This window comes from Telmatherina bonti (assembly GCF_933228915.1).
Source record: "Telmatherina bonti genome assembly, chromosome: 22".
Classification (NCBI taxonomy): Eukaryota; Metazoa; Chordata; class Actinopteri; order Atheriniformes; family Telmatherinidae; genus Telmatherina; species Telmatherina bonti.
Genome location: NC_136631.1, coordinates 28,296,731 through 28,312,804, shown reverse-complemented (window position 1 = coordinate 28,312,804; position 16,074 = coordinate 28,296,731). Strand labels below are relative to the sequence as shown.

Here is a 16,074-nt window from a genome sequence, read left to right as displayed (position 1 = left end):
ATGGTAGTCTGCATGGTGGGGTTATGCAGGGTATGGTAGTCTGCAGGGTAGGGTATGGAGGGTATGGTAGTCTGCAGGGTGGGGTATGGAGGGTATGGTAGTCTGCATGGTGGGGTATGGAGGGTATGGTAGTCTGCATGGTGGGGTATGGAGGGTATGGTAGTCTGCAGGATGGGGTATGGAGGGTATGGTAGTCTGCAGGGTGGGTATGGAGGGTATGGTAGTCTGCAGGGTGGGGTATGGAGGGTATGGTAGTCTGCATGGTGGGGTATGGAGGGTATGGTAGTCTGCAGGGTGGGTATGGAGGGTATGGTAGTCTGCAGGGTGGGGTATGGAGGGTATGGTAGTCTGCATGGTGGGGTTATGGAGGGTATGGTAGTCTGCATGGTGGGGTATGGAGGGTATGGTAGTCTGCAGAGTGAGGTATGGAGGTTATGGTAGTCTGCATGGGGTATGGAGGGTATGGTAATCTGCATGGTGGGGTTATGGAGGGTATGGTAGTCTGCAGGGTGGGGTATGGAGGGTATGGTAGTCTGCAGGGTGGGTATGGAGGGTATGGTAGTCTGCAGGGTGGGTATGGAGGGTATGGTAGTCTGCAGGGTGGGGTATGGAGGGTAGACATAGACAGATATGGATTTTTCAGCACTGATACCGATTATTAGTAGTTAGAGGAGGCCGATAACCAATATTTGGAGCCGATATTCATTTGCAGTGAAAGTGTAAAAAATTGAATACTGCAAACACTGAACTCCAGTGAAATGCTTAAAGCATGTTTATGGAATCACACAAATAGAAAATAATAGCTCCAGAAGTGCCTGAATTTCCTAGACTCAGAAACATTTCTTATAAAGTTGAATAAAAGGTTAAATAAATAACTCTAAAATGTTTCTACAGAAAATACAGTAAAGTTTAAATATAACTACAATTACTTGTCTTTGTTTTAAGTTTAAACACAACAAAAATACAGGGAATACAGTTCTCAGGCACAGCAGCACCTCTTGTAAAGTTAAATAAAAACTTAGATAATAGCTCCCTGAATTTTTTCAAAATAAATAAAATAAAATTTCAATATAACTGAAATAATTTAACTTTGTTTTAACTTCAAACAAAACCAAAAAGTGCAGAAGTTCTCAGGCTCAGCATTGTCTCTAGTAAATGCAAATAAAAACTTGCTTCCAGAGATTTTATAGTAATAGAAAATAAAACAAAGTTAAATAAAATTTGCACAGAAATGTGTCAAATCAATCAGCAGCACAAGATTGTGGTGCAAAAAAAAAAGTTGTTCAGCGTGCTCTCCAGTGTCCGGCTTCTCTTGTGTTCATAAATTGTAGAAACTTCACTGAAGATTCGCCCACTTGGGACTAATGAGGGTGGTGTAAGTGCGTTTGATTTAATACGAACAGTTTCATTGGTCCACTGTGACCGGTTCGGTAATTTCATTCTGACGAGGTTCCTTCTGAACGTATTTATTGACGGCATGAAGCTGGCCCGTAGAAATCTATACATTAGCCACATCGTTGTATAAGCTGTAGGGTTTGAAGCGTGAGCAAAAGTAACAGCTTACTGTCCGGAAAGTACGGTGTATTTTCCCCCTTGCTAATACAAAGCCTGCAGAACGTTTGGAGCCATATCGACGAAGTAATTTTATGGTAAAAGCTAGGCAGCCTCCACCTTAGCGCTCCTATAAACAAGTGAACTAAGTTTTTTATGCACTCTCTCTTAATCACACACACATGCTTTTCTATCATGGACTGTTTCCATCTTGATATTATCAGCAGTCTTCTTTTAAATAATTCACAGACATGTTGAGACGTAATACGAGTCAGCAGAGCTACCGCTAAGGTTTACTCTGCTCTTCCGTTATTCTGCTGCTCACTGTAACGTTAGTAGTAGTTGTGAGACGCAGAGTACCGGGATGTTTATTACAATTTCGGAAGAGCTTTCTGCATTTACCTTTGACACGTGTTTTCTCTCTGGATCTTCTCACACAAGAAAACTTTTCCTCTCACTCTCCAGTGTGTGAGGACAGCTTCTTCTTCGGAAGCTCTGCCTCTGCAGCGTAACCAATCAGAGGACAGGGTGAATAGCACAGGCGGTAGCAGGCAGGAGAGAGGCGTGGCTGCATCTGAGCCGAAATTACCCAGTTTTAAACTAGTCTGCAAGGTGGGGCATGGAGTTGGTCTGCATGGTGGGGTTATGGGGGTTAGGTTAGTCCACATGGTGGGTTTATGGGGGGTTTGGTAGTCTGCATAATGGGGTTAAGAATGTTATGCTCGTCTGCATGGTGGGGTTATGGAGGGTATGGTAGTCTGCATGGTGGGGTTATGGAGGGTATGGTAGTCTGCATGGTGGGGTTATGGAGGGTATGGTAGTCTGCATGGTGGGGTTATGGAGGGTATGGTAGTCTACATGGTGGGGTTATGGAGGGTATGGTAGTCTGCATGGTGGGGTTATGGAGGGTATGGCAGTCTGCATGGTGGGGTTATGGAGGGTATGGTAGTCTGCATGGTGGGGTTATGGAGGGTATGGTAGTCTGCATGGTGGGGTTATGGAGGGTATGGTAGTCTGCATGGTGGGGTTATGGAGGGTATGGCAGTCTGCATGGTGGGGTTATGGAGGGTATGGTAGTCTGCATGGTGGGGTTATGGAGGGTATGCTAGTTTGCATGGTGGAGAATGGCATACTCCTAAATCAGATTATCATTTGTTGGGTCTGAAACATGGACCCACACGGAAAATTGATTTGGACGGGTACATGCATCAGGGCGTCTTCCGGATGCACACTCGGAGCACAACATGTTGACTGAGTGCTGGGTGTGTGCTTGGAACGTGACTGAGGAGCACCTTTTCCGTACATTTTGATGTGCGCACCCAGCCAAGTCGGCTTTCTGGGTCTCACAGCATCCCAGAAAATTAAGTGGTAAAGGATTGATTGGTGAAGAAACCAACCAGTCCTATACCACTACCATTTGTTTGTGCATAAAGAATCAGCTTTTATATATATATAAAAAAAGAAACTTAAGAAGGAAAAATCTCATCTAGTGTTAAGAAAAGCTGTTGGTTTTGCTCTGAAACCTACGATATAAAGTATCTGTTGGAAATCAGCAGCATGTTAGTCTGCTGATGTTTCTAGTTCATCTTATTAAACATTTTGTTGAATGAATAATGGTTTGTCTCCAGGCACGTGCCGTGAGTTCTAGGCTTAGGTAGGTAGTGGCAAATTGCAAGGGACAATTTTTTTAAAATTAATTTATCATTTATAAAAGTTCCCTACTTAATCTAACAAGATGTCAGACTCTCACAATAATTTTACGTCATGACAAGGAGTACGATAAATAACGTTATGGTTATATGCCTTTGTGAAAATATTTTTGTGCGCACCATCCCCGCTCTAAACTCGTGGACATGCTTGTTCGCACAGCAGGGAGCTCGCATGAGCTTGGACATACATATGCACAGCCATTTGTGACTGGCAATATACCGATCCAGCAAACCAGCCTTTCCGCACTTTGCTGTGGTTAAGAAACTATTACCCAAGTGCGGAAAGCAGCCAAAGCTTCGTATCATTGCTTGAACTATAAGAGCACTTAAAACTATTATTCCTGAAAAATTCCCAATTTCTTAGAACATTTCCTCTACACAGCCATCTAAAGGAAATCTAATTTAATCAACCTGGACACAGAATACAGAGCAGAAGTGCTCAATTTTTCAACATACAAGTTACATGTTGCCACATCCTCCAAATTCCCGTAAGTCATAACGGAGAATCTTACGACCTTAATGCTCAGCAAATTCAACTGAGCCGTATGGACCGTCCACGTTTATCCAACTGATTACAGCTCAGCCTGATTTTTTCCCAAATGCAATAAGTAGAGAGACTGACAACTCGGAGCTGTCTGCAGTGCTGAAACGTCGGTATCTCAAGGGTCCACACCCCAGATAGACATTTAATGTAAAGATACTTGAGCGCAACACCAAAAACAAGAATATTCTACTGCACCCATGTGCAGCTCCTCGTGCCTTTGTTATGCAATTTACACGGTTATAAGGTTTAAGAATTAAAAAAAAAAACTCATGTCAGTATTAAAGCATTTTAGATCCATAAAACAACAAGGTGATGTTGGACCATAATCACCACATGGCTTACACATGAACACTGCCATGACAACAGAGAGGGAGGGAGATAAAGAGTTACATTAAGATGAAGTCCATGCGCCTGTCCTTCTGGACAACGTTGCTGATCACAGCGTTGTAAAACTCTTCAGTTTGATGAGCCTCTCCTTTTCACCTGATATCAGAGCGAGAGATTAAAGTCTTCCTCGCTCTGTCCTGCTGCAGGTTTTGATCTGTTTTAAGGTTGAAAAAGACTTCTCCGCTGATGTTGTGGTGGCTGGAATGGTCAACGCCAACTTCAAGAGTTTTGCAGCCTCTGGAACAGTGTGTTCTAGGTCGTCTTCATGAGGTGACATGTTTCTGGTCATCTGTGAGCTGTACAGGCCAATAAGGTCGGCCTTTAACCTCACAAAATCAAAATGCTTCCCATATTTAGCAAGGCTGTGCAGTTTTGCATCATCAAATTTGGCTGACAATCCATCAAAATGTCGATGATTGATTAAAGTCAGAAAATCCAACTCTCCCAAGTTCTTGAATCTGGCCTCCATGTGCAAGTTGATGTTTTCCAGGATGCGGTAAAACAGCTGACGTGGCTCCATCCAGCCGCTGGCTGCGGGTGTCGCTGTGCACCAAGTTCAGCACTTTGCACTGCTGCTGAAACTGTTCATAAAATGAGTCAAAAGACTTGCACTGGTTCCTCAAGGCTTTCATTGTGTCTCTGACCCATAGAGAGCAGAATCCTATGTCCATCACCTTGGCCTGAAGAACATGGAACAATGAGTCTGTCTCTGTGAAAACCGCGCTGTACACCATGGGGAGGAAGCAGGTTGGCGCTTTGGAGAGTCAGATGCTGAAACCAGAGGCCATTGTCAGAGCTGGTCCATCCCAGTCATCAGGGTTTTCCTGAATGAGCCTGAACACCTCCAGAAGTTCTGCATAGTGGAACAAGACGGTTTGAACAAGCCTGGAGGTCCACCGGGTCGCTGCTGCGCATGGAATGCGTCTTCTGACCACTTCATCCAGCAGATTGCCGCTGAAAGAAGCAGCAAGGCCTTCCAGAGTCTTGAAAAAGACTTTCCAGTCAGGGATCACCTGTGCAGACTGCGAGAGGACGAGGTTCAGTTTGTGCCCGTAACAGTGAGTAAACAATGCCTCGGGTACTTTTTCTCTGATTTTTGCCTGCACTCCGTTTAGCTGCAATGCCAGAACTGATGCGCCATCATATGTCTGTGTGACCAGCTTGTGTGCACAGTCCAGCTTGTCCAGGACATCCATGATATATTTGGCGATTGCTGTCGCTCTCCAATCATCACTGACATCATCGAAGCCCAGAAAAGCCTCCTTCACCTCACTGCCAGACACATATCTTAAAATAATGGAGAGTTGTGCCTTATTTGTGATGTCTGTGGTTTCATCTACCTCCACAGCAACAAACGGTGCCACACCCACTTCTTCTGTTATGTTGTCCCACAGAACATCTGCGATCGCCTCAATCAGGTCCTTCTGAATCCTGTTTGAAGTTCCAGAAAACACCGTGGATGAAGCCAAGTGGGCGGAGAGACTAGCATCCTTGCTAGCTAGCAGGTGCAGCAGCTCAATGTAATTTCCCCGGTTCGAGGAGTTTTCCGTTTCATCGTTCCCACGGAAAGCCAGCTCTTGTTTTCCCAGGAAACACACAACATCTATGAAACTTTTGAGGATTTCTCCGTTCTTCCTCACTGTTTCATTATGCATGCTAATGCCCAGCCACCTTTGCTCATCCAAAGCCAGGTCAATTCTGCTGTGACCAAAAGTTTTCAGAGCAATCTGGCTCTGAATGTGGACCATTGATTTTTCATGTTTGGCTATGGCACAGGCCAAGTTGTTTAAATCATCCAGCATTACTCCAGACATTGTCAGAGGTGCAGCCAAAAAGCAAACATGGAAAACAGAACAGCCGGTTCAACTTAGGACATCCACACAGCCAATCCTTCCTTTTGTACCATTCACTCTGAAAAGTATGAACAATTTTCTGACCCTTCCTTTGCTGAAGATCATGTAGCTCAGGTGTTGGTCTCCAATCATTCAAAAGTTTACGTTTTTCCTCAAATGAAAGACGTGAAAACTGTTTCAGCCTCTCAAGAGAAATCATTTTGCCGGTGAACCCGCCAGCAAATTCCAGACCAGAGGATCAATTCACAAATTCTCTCTTAACATACATAGATCATTTCCATAGTACAGTAACGTACAGTCACTACGCTGCCTAACGTAAAAAAGGCATCGTAGTGATCTGCCTTTTTACGTATATAATCTTTATATTAGAAACTAACTGCGCATGCATGAACACACACCGCTGAGGTAATATGGGAGGTAAAGGCAGAGAAGCGCTGTGCCTTCAATAGAAGGCGTGGCCTGATCACATTAGCGCAATGAGTCACTTATGCAACTTCATTTCATGGCCAGAAGGGGGTGCGGTTGAGGTTTTTATTTTTATTGAACTATGAGGAGCACTAAATGCCTGCACTTTCAAGCATTACAGGCATTAAGAAATTATAATTAGAAAATGTATATTAAAGATCAGTAATTATAAAATAAAAGCTTTTTTTTTTTTAAAAATAAAATAAATCGAATCACTACAGTTAAATTATTTCATTTGATCCCTTCTGTCTTGGGTAGGCACTGCCTACCCTGCCTACCCTGACTGCACACCACTGTTTGTTTCTCTGTGTGGCCTTGTGATGGACTTGTGATCTGTCTGGGTGTACCTGCATCTTGCCCAATGATTGCTGGTATAGATTCTAGCCTCCCTGCAACCCTTACTTGGACTAAGCGGTTAAGAGAATGAGCAAGTGACTGCCCAATCATTAATGGACAGATGAAATCAGGTTTTATTCTTTCGGTTTTTTCATTCAGCTGTTGAGATTTATGATTGTTTTATTTGGTGAAAGAATGAAAAAAATAAACTAGCTCAGCTCCAATCTCTCTTCAACCACAAACGCAGCTGGCAAAACTGTGAAGGGCAGAGAAAATATGTAAAGTCCTTAAACTCATCTTTAAATATCCACACTTCCAAGAAACATTCAGAGAAAACAAATGCAAGTCTGCTTCTTGCCTCTTGTTTTGAGAAATGTCTGAGCACAAAGGGGTGAATTCAGTGTCTGAGCATTTCCTTTATTGTGTGTCCATCCATCCATCCATCCATCCATCCATTCTCCACCGCTTAGCCGGGGTCGGGTCGCGGGGGCAGCAGCCTAAGCAGGGAAGCCCAGACTTCCCTCTCCCCAGCCACATTTGCCAACTCTGTGGGGGGGAATCCCGAGGCGTTCCCAGGCCAGCCGAGAGATATAATCCCTCCAGCGTGTCCTGGGTCTTCCCCGGGGTCTCCTCCCAGAGGGACGTGCCTGGAACACCTCACCAGGGAGGTCCAGGAGGCATCCTGACCAGATGCCCGAGCCACCTCAACTGGTTCCTCTCGATGCAGAGGAGCAGCGGCTCTACTCTGATCTCCTCCCGGATGACTGAGCTCCTCACCCTATCTCTAAGAGAGAGCCCGGCCACCGTGCGGAGGAAACCCATTTCAGCCGCCTGTATACAAGATCTCGTTCTTTTGGTCACGACTCACAGCTCATGACCATAGGTGAGGGTAGGAACGTAGATCGACTGGTAAATCAAGCGCTTTGCCTTCTGACTCAGCTCCTTCTTCACCACGACAGACCAGCGCAGAGTCCGCATTACTGCAGACGCCGCACCGATCCGTCTGTCGATCTCACGCTCCATCCTTCCCTCACTCATAAACAAGACCCTGAGATATTTAAACTCCTCCACTTGAGGCAGGACCTGACTCCCGACCCGGAGAGGGCAATCCACCCTATTCTGGCTGAGGACCATGGTCTCAGATTTGGAGGTGCTGATTCTCATCCCAGCCGCTTCACACTCGGCTGTGAATCGTTTAAGTGAGAGCGGGAGATCATGCCGATAGGCCTGTCGGTACCCATCAGCTGCCTCCGGAGTCTCACAGGCCAAGAAGGCCCGATAGGACTTCTTCTTCAGCTTGATGGCATCCCTCACTGCTGGTGTCCTCCAACGAGTCCTGGGATTACCTCCGTGCTTCAACAATAGAGGCATGGAACACAGCCCATTCGGACTCAATGTCCCCCGCCTCACTCGGGACATGGTTGAAGCTCTGCTGAAGGTGGGAGTTGAAGCTCGCTCTGACAGGGGACTCAGCCAGACGTTCCCAGCAGACCCTCACAACACGTTTGGGTCTGCCAGATCTGACTGGCTTCCTCCCCCATCATCTGAGCCAACTCACCACCAGGTGGTGATCAGTTGAAGCTCCGCCCCCCTCTTCACCCGAGTGTCCAAGGCATGTGGCCGCAGGTCCAACGATACGACTACAAAATCGATTATCGAACTGCGGCCCAGGGAATCCTGATGCCAGGTGTACATATGGACACTCTTATGTTATTGGAACATTATTGTGTGTAATGAAAGGAATATTATTCCTAATATCTTCCCCAGCATCCATACAGGACCCTGATGTTCACATGAACTACAACAGCAAAACGCTTCATGGGACTGCTTTCTATTTCATCTTCTTCATCACCACATTTTCAGCCTGTTAACGCTGTGACTTACAGAAGATTCAGCTATCTGAAGCTAAATATAAGCAGTGTGAGTTGTTAAAGTCCAGGAAACGGTATGAACATCATCCACCTGATTCTCCCTCCTCCACATCTCCGTCACCATGCAGGCTGCTGCCTAAATACCTGCAGAAAGACCATAACTCTGAAAATGTCAACTGGAGCATTACCAGCATCAGCTGTCATTAATCCAACTTCTGACACACTTTGAACACAGCTTGTCTGGAGCAGATTGGGCTTTAAAGAAAACTCGAAGGGTATTTGTCATTGAAATAGCTGCTATGGAGATATTTCTGAGAAGTTTTGAGCACAGGCAGATTACAGTGTTATGCAATGCTCAGCTAGCGTCACACTCAGCTTCAGTTTGCTTATGTTTCCTCTCAGGGTGCAGATAAAACGAGGTTCCACATGTCTCAGGTAACATTGTGCTACATAAACTGCATTGTTTTGAGTTACCGTCGTGCTGCAGAGAAAATCTGTGGTCTGCTAACAGACATTACTCTGAAAGGTTTGCTAAATGGAGAGTCACTGGTTGCATCTTAATCTTATAAATACTACTTCACTGGTCCCAGAAATAGTTTCATTAAAATGTTCAGGGATTGAGACTGAACTTATTACCAGACCAGGATTTCAGACTTGATATGGAGTCAGAAAAACATTTGCACCTCTGAAACTACAGAGAGAACTGTTTTACACCTTAAAGCCTGACTCAAGAAATAGCATAGAAATACCTTTTTTAAATCTCAATTCTTCATCTCACACTTGAAAAAATGAATTCATTGGCTGCCAGCCGGCATTTTGGAGCACTTTAGCTCATCTTTCAGGACCGTGTTGTGTTGGGTTCTGGACAAGCCGATATGGAGGATCGGGGTGCATGCGTCGTGGTGCTTTTGGGGATGCACAACTCGCATTCTTAATGGGTGATCGCTGAGTGCCGGCCTGGACCTTACTCAGAGATCATTTTGATGTGCGCACCTGTCCAAATCGCTTTTCTGTTCACAGAATCAGAATCTTTTGGCATCTTTTTGTGTCTTCTGCAGTGCACGTTTGGATTTAGAAAGACATCTTTGGCAGCCAATGAGTGTATAGTTTGCATAATATGTTGCATTTAATACAATGTAAAATAGCAGAATCATTGTAGTATAAAAGGTGTCCACCAGGAGACAGAAGATGAGCATCAGATAATGTCCAACAGGGTTTACAGAGAGATTTTTTATTTTTATTTATTTATTTTTTTTTACCACAAAGTCATGCAAAAGATCTCAGATACTGCAATAAATATCATGCATTCCGTTTTAAGAAATGGACTACAGAACTTTATCAGGCCTCCTCAGGAATGCACTTTCCTTCTGACGCTAACCTAGCATTATCTTCATCCCACCTGGACTCTGAGATCTCTCCAGTGATTAAAAGTCAGTCTTGAATCTTATCCTATATCCTGCTTTCTCTCTTTCTGTCTTCCTCTGTGAACATCTGCTTGTGTTTCTTTGCTAAATCAGCGACGTTGTGCATTCAGAATTGTCTGTGTCTTTATATCCCATCGCTAACAAGTGATGGAGAGCACAAAGCTCAGCTCAGCTGCAAATTCTCACAGCTTCTCGGAAGATAAAGTCATGAAGTGTTTTTTCAGCTTCAGACCACTGCTGGACAGCAACGGCTATAGAGATGCTCATTATAAATGTGGGTCACCGAACGAGGAGTTTTAAGAAAGTCTTTAAAAGGAAGCAAATTTGCCAGATTTCAGGAAGAAATTTGCAAAAATTAATTTTATATGAGAAAAACTTTGCAAATGTCAGTAATGGAATGGAGATCGCTAACAATACAGAGGTTATATTATATGTTTCTACTTGACAAACACCCTGCTGTTGTAACGGTTTGTATTTTTCAGAATCCTGCAGAAATAAATGTCATGATGCAACACAACTTTTGTGTAAAAGCCAAGATGATGATGGTGGGAACCATCCAATGAGCTTCACCTCAGATTTCCAGAAACCTACGTCTGACATTTCGGCAAAGGTAAATAAAGTAGAAGTAGAAAGTCGAAGTCCTGTCTTGCAGCTGTTCCAACCAGTCACTTAACCAGCTGAATGTAACCAGCTCAGCTCCACTGTAGGTAGACGAGCCTGTTGGTGGAAACACCTGTTCTAAAAGCATCGCTAGATCCAAAAACATGGCAGGACTTCTACTTTATTTTTACTTCTACTTTCTACACCTCTGCATCACAGAGACTCTGCACATATTTTATATGTCTATGTTTTTACCGTAGTCCATCCAGTGACCTTTCCTCTGGTGAAACTGGTCGCTACACTGCATCTACTGGTTACTAGGAGTTATGACCAGTTGTTGCACTCTGAAAACACGCAACATTAATTTCTAAAGGCCACTAAAAACATCAAACTATTATAAAACACATATACATAAGTAAAAGCAAATATTTTTTGTCACTGGTGTACTTATATGACTAAATGTGTTGGCTTGAAACACATTTTGACGTATGAAACTGGTCCCATGTCCTTGTGGAGGTAGTCTGAGACAGCTGTGGTGTGGACATGTGGGCATCAGGTAGCAGTCTGGTGCACGGCGAGCTTTACTGCTGTTCTGCTGTTTTTTTGGTTTGTGCACATTGAGCCGTTGCTTCTCTGTTTTTGCACATCTGCCTGGTTCCATCTGCACTACACGCTTATTCAACTCATTACTAAACTTATTGTTCATTTCTATATTTCATATGCTTACATTGTAAGTGAATCATAAATCAGAAAAATTAAAGCTAATTCACTAGAATCAGACACATGATTAACATGCACTGACTTTCACATCTGAAGATTACAGCCTTTAACTTGTTCTCACAACAATCGTGTGTGTGTGTGTGTGTGTGTTCATAAAAGTGACACTTGGGGTGTGTTTGGCTAGTTTATGCACGGCGTCTACCAAAGTGTCGCAGAACAAACGCATCCCACATGCAGCAAAATCAGGAGAGATGATGGAAATTCCAGCAGAGCAAAACATCAGCAGAAAATACAACTACACACACCTCTGCTGCATGACTCACGCAGATTACGTTGGGATACTTACATGTTTTTTTCTAGAGATTTTCTGCATCGCTACTTTTTCAGTACAGAGAAATAACATGTTTTATGTCATATTTCCATGAAATGACAAAATGTCTTGTTTCATCACCTGACATGTTGTTTATCTTCTGCTGGGAAAAAGACGAGGTGATGAATTCAGCTAATTCTGGTTTTATTAACATTTTACATAAAGACATTTTTAATTGGATTGTATAATCAGAGGTCAGATGAGCTTTAAAACTACACTGGCCTAAATGATAATTTCAACAAACAGAACTACAGCACGCTCCATCTGTAAGCGTTTAATTCTGAGCTTCTTTTCATGATGATCAGCAGATGGTCAGACCAGTTGTTCCCTAATCATGCAGCTAAATATCACTCCATAAAATTGTCTCACTGAGGTCATATATACACGACGAAGCAACGCCCATCTGCTCATACAGACTGTCAGCTGTGTTAAAGCGCACATTAAAAGGTTTTTTACCTGAATATCGAATATAATATGTAAGTTATATGATACCTGCAGATGGTCCTGACACAAACGTTTTGTTTACACTGAAGTTAGCATCAGATCTGGATCACAACCACTGAAACAAATCAGTCTCTAGCAGCTTCAAACAGTGGCGAGCCTGGAAACCTTTCGATGGGGGGTACAGGGTGGAAAAAGATGGCACATCTACACAAGACCTTAGAAATAAATAATGAAAAAGGAAATGAAAAAAATGCAGCTCTATCATCCCATGATGGAAGTTTCCATCTATGAATTACTCTTCATCTATAACTGTTTACTGAGGACGATGCTGCTGCTCAAACACTTAATTCACTGATCACGAAGAAACATTTTAAAAGAAATCAGAAGTTTTATTTTGTGTACCAGCATAACTGACTGGTGAACCGTTAAGACTGCACGAGATCCCCAGCTCCTCACTTGTGCCATCGCTGATATCATCATCCCTGTCTCAGAAATGGTAGTTTGTAACTTTGTGGTGTAAATTGTTACAGATAGCTTAAGTGTAAATATGTAAATAGTTTGTTTTAGACAAGACAAAATGATGCGCAGATGAGAAAAGGATTGGTAACTGCTAATCTGTGTGTTAGTTCTACAAACGTCTGCATGGAAACATCACGTCTGCATGGAAACATCACGTCTGCATGGAAACATCCCGTCTGCATGGAAACATCACATTTGCATGGAAACATCACGTCTGCATGGAAACATCACGTCTGCATGGAAATATCACGTCTGATTGGAAACACCACGTCTGCATGAAAACGTCACGTCTGCATGGAAACATCATGTCTGCATGGAAACATCACGTCTGCATGAAAACGTCACGTCTGCATGGAAACATCATGTCTGCATGGAAACATCACGTCTGCATGGAAACATGACGCCTGCATAGAAACGTGACGTCTGCATGGAAACATGACGTCTGCACGGAAACATGACATCTGCATGGAAACATCACGTCTGCATGGAAACATCACATCTGCGTGGAAACATCACGTCTGCGTGGAAACATCACATCTGCGTGGAAACATCACGTCTCCGTGGAAACATCACGTCTGCATGGAAACGTCACGTCTGCATGGAAACATGACGTCTGCACGGAAACATGACATCTGCATGGAAACATCACGTCTGCATGGAAACATCACGTCTGCATGGAAACATCACATCTGCATGGAAATATCACGTCTGATTGGAAACATCACGTCTGCATGAAAACGTCACGTCTGCATGGAAACATCATGTCTGCATGGAAACATCACGTCTGCATAGAAACATCACATCTCTGTGGAAACATCATGTCTGCATGGAAACATTACGTCTCCGTGGAAACATCATGTCTGCATGGAAACATCACGTCTGCATAGAAACATGACGTCTGCATGGAAACATCACGTCTGCATGGACACATCACGTCTGCATGGAAACATCACGTCTGCATGGACACATCACGTCTGCATGGAAACATTACGTTTGCATGGAAACATCACGTCTGCATGGAAACATCACATCTCTGTGGAAACATCATGTCTGCATGGAAACATCACGTCTGCATAGAAACATGACGTCTGCATGGAAACATCACGTCTGCATGGACACATCACGTCTGCATGGACACATCACGTCTGCATGGAAACATCACGTCTGCATGGAAACATCACGTTTGCATGGAAACATCATGTCTGCACTGAAACATCACGTCTACATGCTGACTGGGATTTAAAAGGACTGAGATTATACAGCCAATTTATATATGCATATAGGCTGTAGTGGACTTTATGGTTAACTGCAGTTGGTTAAATCTGGGGGCTTTATGATGACTACATCTTTTTTATGAAATGAAACAGATTGGAGAGACAAATATCACCCAAGTAGGTGAGCTGATGCTGCATAAAATCTGATTTCTCATCAACATCTTACTGTGGATGCAGGCTGCGTTTACCAGGTTTATCTGCTTAATGTCTGTCAAATAAAAAAAACATTTAGAAACAAGTTTTTACTGCTGAAGCTAAAGCAATGTTACGCTAACAGTCTGGAAGCTGTAGTTGCCCCCCACCAGAGACCACATTAAAGCAGGATCACGCTGACGGCTGGAGACTTCGGCCAGAGTAGTTGAGATAAAGTGAACAGTGCCATGTGGATGGGACAACAGGAAGGAAGGTGGTCTTCAGTCCCCTCAGGACCTCCAGAGACGTGGAGGCACAACAGCAGCAACATGATGACAACATGAATCCCACAGAAAGGAGGAGAGCTCAGATTAGTTCACACAGAAACGCTGCCAACGGTGGAACCACACACACGCACACACACACACACACACACACACTCCAGCCTGAACATGGAAGATCCTTCACACTGGGAATGTTCAGGAACCAGCGTGAGATGTGAAGGATATCTCTCCTGGTACCACAGGTGTGTGTGCAGCAGCTTACCTGTTGTGCCCTTAGGCCAGGCATGGATGTGATATGACTCACTCTCTCTCTCTCTCTCTCTCTCTCTCTCTCTCTCTCCCTCCATCTTTTACACGCGCGCACACATTTAGCATAAACGCTCTAAATCCCTGACAAGGTCAAGTGTGTGTTGGAGGTTTTCCGGGATGAATGGAGCCTGGATGAAAGTGTCCGCGCGCGGAACCGACAGTCGGGCCTTACCGTACACACCCTGGCCGTGCACGCCCTGCAGGAAGCTCGTAAACAGCCACAGAAGTCCGAAAACTAAACCCATCTTTTCATCCTCCTCCGTCCGCCTCGCCGCTTCTCCGCCTCCCATCCTCCCCCCTCCACCGGGAAAGAGGCTGTCGGTTCGGTTCTCCCTCCTCCCTCCTCCCCCGGCTACGGTCCGTCCGCAAGGAATCTGCTTCGGGGACCGGTTCACATCCAAAAACCCAAAAGATTCCGTTCCCCTCCAGCCAGCAGCTCTCCCGGTCAGACGTGGTGGGCAGGTCCGCTTCTCTCCATCAGCAGCATCACAAACAGCTGTGGGACGCCAGCGGGAGGAGAACCGGGAGGGATCCGGTGCTTCAACCGGTGTCTCCTTGGTGGTGACATTGTAGCCACTTCAGCGGGGAGAGAAGGAGTTCAGGGTCATTCCAGATGCTCAGAAGTACCAGATCCCGGAGTGCCGGGGCGGACGGGTCCTCTCATCCATCAGCATCACCGGAGAAACGGAACCGGCTCGGATTCTGGTGCCAGCGGAGGTTCGCGAGCCCTCGGGCCGCCAAGGGGAGGGGGCGAGGCGGGCTGTGCGACGCCGTGAGTTCCGGCACAGTCCGTGGATCTGTCGGTGGATTTTACCGGTTGGCCAAAGACGTCATTAAGCAAACGGGGGAGGGAGGGGGCGTGGCGGGGGGCTTCCGGGATTATAATTTCAAAATAAATACCCGGACAGCAAGGGTTGGAATTATCCTCTTATTCTCCTGTAAACGGAAACTAATCCATCTAGAATGAATATTAAAATAAATACGGAGATGAATGACTGATTACGGACAGGGCCGTTTCTAGCCTCGTGGGGGCCCTGGGCAAGATGCTGTTAGAGGCCCCGCTGATTCCAAACCCTTTAGATGGTTTACTAAGATGTCGACATCTGTTACACTTAATGAGAAAAACAGGCTGCAGGTAAAGGTAAACATCTTAAATTAAGACACTCAGCAAATTAATCTGTCTTTAAAAGCACTATAACTATAACTATGGCTTCCAAAACAAGAACTCAAACGGCTCCCGTCTCCCTTCACTCCTTCACTCCCTAATCCAGACCTACAATCC

At 44.7% G+C, this 16,074-nt stretch overlaps 1 protein-coding gene across 1 annotated transcript in view; it reads right to left on the bottom strand.

Annotated features, from left to right (window-relative positions):
- The window catches only part of mdga2a (MAM domain containing glycosylphosphatidylinositol anchor 2a), an 89,754-nt gene extending 74,640 nt beyond the window's left edge, over positions 1-15,114 (bottom strand). The window contains exon 1 of the mRNA XM_079262764.1: positions 14,965-15,114. Coding sequence (XP_079118890.1) covers positions 14,965-15,082 — 118 coding nt within the window. The 5' untranslated portion in view covers positions 15,083-15,114. The remainder of the gene's footprint in view (positions 1-14,964) is intronic.
- Between the last annotated feature and the right edge of the window lie 960 nt (positions 15,115-16,074).